The 7,775-nt window shown below is 34.2% G+C and overlaps 1 protein-coding gene across 1 annotated transcript; it reads right to left on the bottom strand.

Annotated features, from left to right (window-relative positions):
* Positions 1 to 1,071: 1,071 nt before the first annotated feature.
* On the bottom strand, positions 1,072 to 7,465 carry LOC148619907 (uncharacterized). Its single transcript, XM_088580312.1, has 5 exons — positions 6,932 to 7,465; positions 4,513 to 4,663; positions 3,941 to 4,037; positions 2,600 to 2,768; positions 1,072 to 1,374 (listed from the first exon to the last, which is right to left on the bottom strand). The coding sequence occupies exons 1-5, from the start codon at positions 7,377 to 7,379 to the stop codon at positions 1,172 to 1,174; spliced, it is 1,068 nt and encodes a 355-aa protein (XP_088436438.1). The 5' UTR covers positions 7,380 to 7,465; the 3' UTR covers positions 1,072 to 1,171.
* Between the last annotated feature and the right edge of the window lie 310 nt (positions 7,466 to 7,775).

The following is a 7,775-nucleotide window of genomic DNA, read 5'->3' as shown; positions in this document are numbered from 1 at the left end:
TAGCGCTGCTGCAGGCCTATTCTTTCGACACCCGGACCTGCACGGGGCTCCTGAGATCGAATTGTGGAGGTCCAGAAATATTTAAGGAGCTCCAAAAATGAAATAGTGGAGGTCCTGAATTGAATAGCGGATCCATAAATAATTATGTACTTCCTTAAATAATGATATTTTGACGAATTCTGCACCTCATACCTTTCTCGTTTAATACTTCTATATCATATATAATAGTAGAATTTTTCTTGACTGCAGAGCTACATCAAGAATAACCAAAGGTTTGGTAATTGATCACATGTAAATCCTTTCTCGCTGTCGGTTTAGTTTCGCTTTTTACCATTTGACCTTAAAGAAGACGCTCTTCTATGAATACGCAAGTCACCTGATCACAATTCTGTTCCCCGCGTGGCCAAATACTAATAACAGTGGCGTTCGAAGAAACTATCGAAAATTGAAATTGCGTGCTACATGTATGTGTTATTTTCTTAATTGAAATGAAGAATATCATAAGTGAAAAGAGTTAAGAAAATCTTGCTGCGTCAGCTATCTTTTTTAAAGATAGTATTTGTTTTTTTTACTTTCACCGTCGTCCTCTCTGTTCTTTGTCATTTGTTTGTTTGTTTATATTTTTTCGTGAATATGTTGCTGAAGCATATTAACTATATTATTTTGTTCTATATGGAGAGGACACTGATAAGTTGTTTTCAACTTTAGTCCAATCCTTTTGTTTTCTGGACAACAAATATGTCTAATCTAAAATCTAGTAAGATCGAGTAAAAGTCTTGAAAACTCAGTCTTTATTTGTAAATAGTACGTAATAGGTGTTGAAAACAAAAGTTGAGCTGACGAATGCCAAAGATTCAAAGAAAGAGAAGTCCTACGACAATTTAATGCTGCCAACACCAAAAGGACATTAGATGAAACAAATCGCAGTATACACACCAAAACTTGTGGCTCCGGTCCCCTGGAATCACATACTATGTTGAAAGTTGAGTATATTTTTTGTAGGAAAGACTCAATTTGTAATTCTATTTGTGAAACCGGTACCTGATACGATGTAAATAACAAAACATACTCTCTGTTTAAAATTTATTTGGAACAGTTTTGTACAAATACAACCTTTTTTTACCTTTCACGTGTTCTGGTTAAAAACCGTTAGAAAACAATGGCCTCAAGTTTATTCAAATGGATAAAGAACAATTTTACACCCTTTTCCCTCAAACAGAACTTTGAATGCTTCCTCGAACTTGGACATCGGGAATCTGTGTGAAATCAATGCATTTACGTCCACTTTGCCGTCGGCTACCAGGGCCTCTGTATTTTCCCAGGTGTGGAAAATACGTCTCCCATGTACAGTTCTAAGAGTAAGCGCCTTAAATACTAAAATTGAAGCATAAAAAATGGTTATTATTAGAAATGAATATTCAATTGTCCATATGATTGGCTCAATACCGTAAATCCGGTAAAACTATCCCCTGGATTAACTCTCACTGTGAAAACCAAACATCCCTTTATATCCCTTTAAATCAGTGTCAATGCGTTTTGTACCCGTGTAACAGTACACATGGTTTCACTAAACTTCACAAGAGTTTCGGTTTAAGCACGTTTCATGGTATATGTATTGTCTAAACTTTTTTTCTGTATTGCGTAAATAAAGTTCTTTTTTTTTTGTCGCTTATGCTACTTATTTCAGTTTTTCCCTTTTGACATTTGTGTGAGACCTCCGCGAAGTAGTTTTGTGTTAATTAATTCGCTTATAATTAGAATATTTTGTAAAGGAGAATATTAAATAAAATAGCAAACGAAATTTCAAATTATCACCTTTTTATCATTGCAGTTTTTGCTGAGTACAGCCAAAGAGATAATTTTCTTTCCCACAGTGAATACATATTAGAAATACATGTAAGTATATTGGGGCAGTGTCAAATTTTACATGTAGTGCATCCAATGCCTTCGTGTACATGAACTGTAAAAGAAATCCTCAAAATTCGGCAATCCTGTCTTGTATTGCAGGCCCGTACACAGGATATTTCAAATAGTGGTGCAAACTTCAGTTAATACAAAATGTCGACTTTAATAGTCACAGTAGAATCAAAACGAAGGGTATAGTAGTGCTTGTTGGTTTTCAAAGGAGTGTGGTCCCCTTCCCAGTGTACGGACCTGTATTGTTGAACACATCGACCTGATAAAATCTGCTTGATATCGTTCTGAAGGAGACATTGTTCTAACCAACCAAACCAAACTTGTTACATTCGTACCGGGAATTTTCCTGTCAAACAGACCAGAAAATGAGATCCTGTATATGAAAGAAACAATATAGCATTGGCCCACGTTCATTACAACTTTTGCAGGAGAGGACACAGGATTCCAGATAAGTGCAAGGGCCATAAACCAAATTTAATTTGATTGTGAAAGGTTTTGTTGTACGATTTGATAAAAAGATTTCCAGGAAAAAAAACTTAACATTTTTCAGTTTCACATCCAGGTCGCTTACGAGTTGTCAACATCATACACCCGGCTTTATTGATTAATTCCGACTGTATGTTTATACGAGCTCATGTGGGCCATCAATATCGTATTTGAAAATGACCTCAGCATTACCTACCGACGTCCTGCAAAACGTTCTCTACATGTAACGGTTGTTTGGGTAGCCCTACCATTACCATAGTCCCACCCTTTCGTAGGAAGGAGAAACTAGCATTGACCATCACAGGAGCACCGGAACATTCACAGACGCGTCCGAAACCGTCACCTCCAGTAAACTCCATAACATACTACAAAAGGTCATTTATTTACATTAGTTTTTGAAAGAAAATTTCTTTCCATTTTTGTTACAAAATTTTGTTAACATTATGCATTAAATGTAGGTACCCTTCTCAAGCACCTGATCTTATTCCCGGTCTTTTATGGGAGTTCATGTTACTATAGTGATTTTTAGTGATGTCTCCTTATCTTCAGTTTTTTCTATGTAATTCTGTTTATTTCTGTACGTTACTGTTTCTAATTATATTTTCACATTAAGGTCACGTGCTTGGATTTTGATGCTTCTGTTGACGCTTCGGTATTTTGTCGATATTAAGCAAATTATAGCTTTGAAATCCCCCTTTTTATTTTTTATTGGACCCCCCCCCCCGTTATAAATTTCTCGATTCATTCCTGCTCCACCATTACTGTTGTTATATTTTCAACATTTTATGTGACGTCAAAAGTGTATTTGTATTTGTTTTCAAAATGTAAACAATACAAGAAAAAGGTTATTCCTATAAATTCGTTGTCCATATTTTGTTAAAATAAGTTCTATAAGAATAATGTTGTTTATAAATACGGACATGACATTTGCTTTGTAATTTTGTTGTTTTGTGAATAAAAGTCGCATCCAACATTTGTACAGTAATCTCTGTGCCCCTTGCCCGTTTCTGTTGTACCCATTGTTGTTGTATAATGATTTTTCCCAATTTTAGCTGATTATACAAGTGAGGAGGTGGAGGATGTTGTAAATGATCTGGTACATTCTGCACAGAGGCATAAATAGTAACATCAAGATAGCACTGACGTTGATACTTGAAGGGAGAAGAAACTCTGTATGGATGACGCAAAAACACATGAGAACGGTACAAAAAAGGAAAATAATGAAAATGATTGGGACTCGTGGCAGTGGGCTGAAGTAATGGCAAGCGACAGGCTGAAATAGCGAATTCAAAGAATTTGAACGGCTTCATGGGTCCTTAAAGATCACATATACCTGTATGTATCATTGATATAAAGAATGCTTTTGAGTATCGAATGCTTCATATGACACACAACTGTTTATTCTTTCAAAACAATACTTTCAGCTAATTTACATATTAAAAAATGATCCATTTAATACATATATTGCCCGATTCTTACCAAGACAAGTTACTCAATTCGCGACAGAATTCGCGACAGACTGCGCGACAGAACTTACATCTTTTAATGGCTTTTCTTTTGTATTTACAGTTTCATCAAACCCAACTTTCTTGGCAAGATTAAGTCTGTTCGGATCTAAATCAGCACCAATTACTCTAGAAAATATGAGGGAATGTGATTTTTTTTCAAATAAAAATTATATGTTCAACGTGTAAGTCGTTTTTTATATTTTCTTCCACTATAGGAACCTCACACATAATATTTAAACGAAAAAATCCAGTTTAATGTCATATCCTGAATTCCCACACAATGTAATGATAAACCGTGTAACTTCATTTTATTTCAGTCTGATTAAAATCTTTGAGACGGACAGACATGATAAAAACAAAGCGTCTCACAATGCATCACTTTACATCTAAACATTTATGAATTACTAACAAAACACAACGCTTTTCTCTAACAACTTCAAGTATTCTAAGAATTAACTCTCTGGCAACACAAAATTATTCTCATATGGAGAAGAGAATGGAAATACACTTATCAATAAAACGGATAAATAGGTACAGATTTTTCGTCAAATTTCTCATTTAACAGGTACCATGTTAACTGCATACTCCATACCAAGCTCACCTTTTCGCCCCTAAAGCTTTTGCGACCATTCCAACAAGTAACCCAACTGGGCCACAGCCTATTATAAGCGCATCCTCCCCAACTACATCTAATCTTTCTACTGCATTGTGAGCTACACCCAAAGGCTCCAACAAAGCTATCTGGTCCGCAGCTGAAAGATTCATTGTTCTAAGTTTCATTCAAATAATTATGGCAATTAAGGAGGTAGACCTAAGGTAAGGGACACAACTCTTACAGATCATTGGAATGTTTATATTCAGCATTTTATACCAATCTCATTTAAATATCAAAGTAACTTGGACAGATCTCATTCTGTTTCAAATAAAAGCTTGATAGTAATTTTAATTTTTCTTGACACGAGGGCAAGCACTTTTTGTCTTATTTCAGACACTGTTGCACATTAGAGCCAGGGGGGTGGCCCATAATACCCCCATATCAAAAGACATTAATCAGAACACATGATTTTATACTTACAATCCAATACTCCAATTACTGAAGTATGTAATATACAAATCATCTTTGCTAGTCCGCGCAAGACCCGACAGGGTAGTCAAGGACGTTAACCCCCCTCCCCCTTTCACTAACTCGCTAGCCAAAGGTACGGTCCTGCCCGGCCGTATACAAATAATTCATGATGAAATTCGTGATTTTTAATTTTGCTGCTTAGTTTACCATAACTTTTAAGTATAGTTTTACCTCTTAACGAAAATGGAACATGAACAGGTGCATGAAATGCTTGAACGTGACAAAAGACATCCTTTAAAATACATGAAAATGTAGACACAATTAAAATTGTTAAAAACATCCGAATGTAAAAGTTGAAAATTGGTCACCTGTATACTTGAGAAGAAGCTGACTTCCTCTATTTATAGAATTGACTAGGGATAGTTTGTACACTTTAAAATATACATGTGACTTATCATAATCTAAATATTGTCCCCAGGATTGCAGGTCTTACTAGTGTAATGGAAATGACTTTAATCTGTTTACATGTACACGTGGTTTTGCTATTATCACGTGATTATCACATGATTTTGTTATGGATATATTAAACAGTAGTGAGCTGAGCTCGGAGTTATACGTTTAAGTGACGAGTCTCTGTATTTTACATATTCTTAATGTGTTCGATGAGTAACAATCGTCACTTTGATTGGTCAATTCAGTCAGCATTTAGTATTTAAGTGAGTTCATTTACAGTTCTTTGTAAAGTTGTCAAGCGTTACGCATTTATAAGCGAAATACATAATTGTTTTACATCAAAGACTGACTTTGTACTTGGTCAAATAAACTATGTATTTTCATTTATGTAGTGTTATAGTTACAGAGCCCAGTGCACGAACGTACCACACAACAGGGTGTCTTTATAAGGTTATTTAGTCTGAATATAGGTACATTTCAGTTGATATAGACACTAATTAAATCGTCTAGTGGGCTTTATTTTTGTCAGGTGCATCTTTCTCCTTACACAGTCATTTTAGTGTACCAGCCGAAATTATTGGTGCATGTGTCTATATGGGTTTAGAAAGAAACCAAAACAAAATAAAAACAAAAAAAAAAAAAAAAACAGTTTTCATAAACTTTAAAAAAATATATAACCTATAATAAGGATGTTCGCTGCTCTGTCAAAAAAATAAAAAAATAAAAAGGATTTCAGAGGCTTGTGAAATCTTTTAAGATCTTTCGTGCTAGAACAATTTGAATGGAAAAAAGATGATGGGTAAGTGTTTTCGTTTTTTGAGATATAAGCATTTGAAATTTTGCCAGGAAAAGGATTTCTTTGGATTTTCCATAGGTTTTGTCTTAGTAAAATTTATCTATCAAAACCCCCGAAGAAGTAACACGAATTTCATAAAATCTTCTCAAATAACATTTTTAGATGTGTTTAATGAAATTATGAAAAGAAAAGTTGGTGTCACTGGGAAAACAATATTTATTAATGCTATGGAATGGATAAAACCAGAGGAGTCCGAAAATCTGACAAAAATGACTTAACTCCCCAACTTAGTTAACTAACAGTTGAAATATTATTCTACAATATTTTAGAGGTGTTAGTGACTAGGGTGTGCTAGGACTATTTGGGGTGAAAATTATTTCTAAAGTTTAAAGATTGACATATACATGTACATGTACATTGATATACGTATATTAAGCTTACATGACATTTTCAAAAGAAGATGGTATGTTAATATTTTGTTAGTACCAGGCTTTTTCCTGATAGGTTTTCCTTCGATATCAATTAATGTTTGGACGACTTTGGTTTTGAAAAGTTGTGAAAACAGTTATCGTTTGGGCGGATTATTGACAAGGTAAAAGTTAAAAAGAACGACAACCCTAGCTCAACAGATCAATGTTTATACTGAATAGGTCAATATGTAGTTCATCAAGTAGGCGTTTTTAAGCAAAACAAATTTTGACTTACTGACATTTCTTTTCAGCTGATATAGATATTTAGCTGAGACCAACGTGTACTCAGAACAGGCGCCATGCTCCGTCTTTTTGCCATGTCCAAACTGTCCCATATTTTTACAAATCTCTCTACAGCCGTGAGTGCATTGGTAGCACATTCCACAAAAATAATGATTCTCCACACCAACTTTAGTACCAGCGGGTATCGAAGCATCTGGTCCACATCTTACAACGGTACCTGCACATTCGTGGCCAGGAATAAATGGCACCGTAGCAATGACACGTGCGACTTCATTCCACGTATACAAACTAATATCAGATCCACAAATCGAAATTGCATCCACTTTGATTAACACCTCGTCACCTTTTGGCTCTGGCACGGGTACTTCCTTGTACTCAAACGAACTTCCTTCTTTCGTTTTTACTAATGCCTTCATCGTCTTTGGTATTTCAGAGGACATTTTCAGACTAAATCTGCTTCTGAATTTTAGGCCGTGTTTGCACTAAATTGATGCGTTTAGGGTATTAGCTAATCTATTAGATTTATTTCTATGGCAAGCCAAAGGGGACAAAAAAGTCATTATTTTTTTTTATTTGAAGATATTTTTTTAATATAACAAAATCATTTTTTTATATTAGAAAAATATTTTGTTTTTAATACAATGTATCAGAAATTCATATTGTAATATTATTAAATAATTATAATTATAAAATAATAATATTATAAAATATCACACATTTTGTAATATTGAAAATTAAATTTGTAATATTAGAAAATGATTTTCTAATATTAAAAAATTTAATACAACAAATCCATTTAAAAAAATTGTTATTTAATATTAGAAATTCAATTGAAT

The sequence above is a fragment of the Perna viridis genome, chromosome 4 (assembly GCF_037379345.1).
Source record: "Perna viridis isolate PV_CMFRI_1.1 ecotype Kerala chromosome 4, ASM3737934v1, whole genome shotgun sequence".
Taxonomy (NCBI): Eukaryota; Metazoa; Mollusca; class Bivalvia; order Mytilida; family Mytilidae; genus Perna; species Perna viridis.
Note: the sequence above shows the minus strand (reverse complement) of the source record. Positions and strands in the feature narration are given on the sequence as shown.

Bases quoted from the DNA above. Each gene is read 5' to 3' on its own strand.
- LOC148619907 (XM_088580312.1), bottom strand. From the start codon at position 7,379: ATGTCCTCTGAAATACCAAAGACGATGAAGGCATTAGTAAAAACGAAA. The intron at 4,038-4,512 runs GTGAGCTTGGTA...CATATTTTCTAG, and splicing joins AAAGCTTTAGGGGCGAAAAG to AGTAATTGGTGCTGATTTAG. The intron at 1,375-2,599 runs GTAGGTAATGCT...CTTCAATTTTAG, and splicing joins GAACGTTTTGCAGGACGTCG to TATTTAAGGCGCTTACTCTT.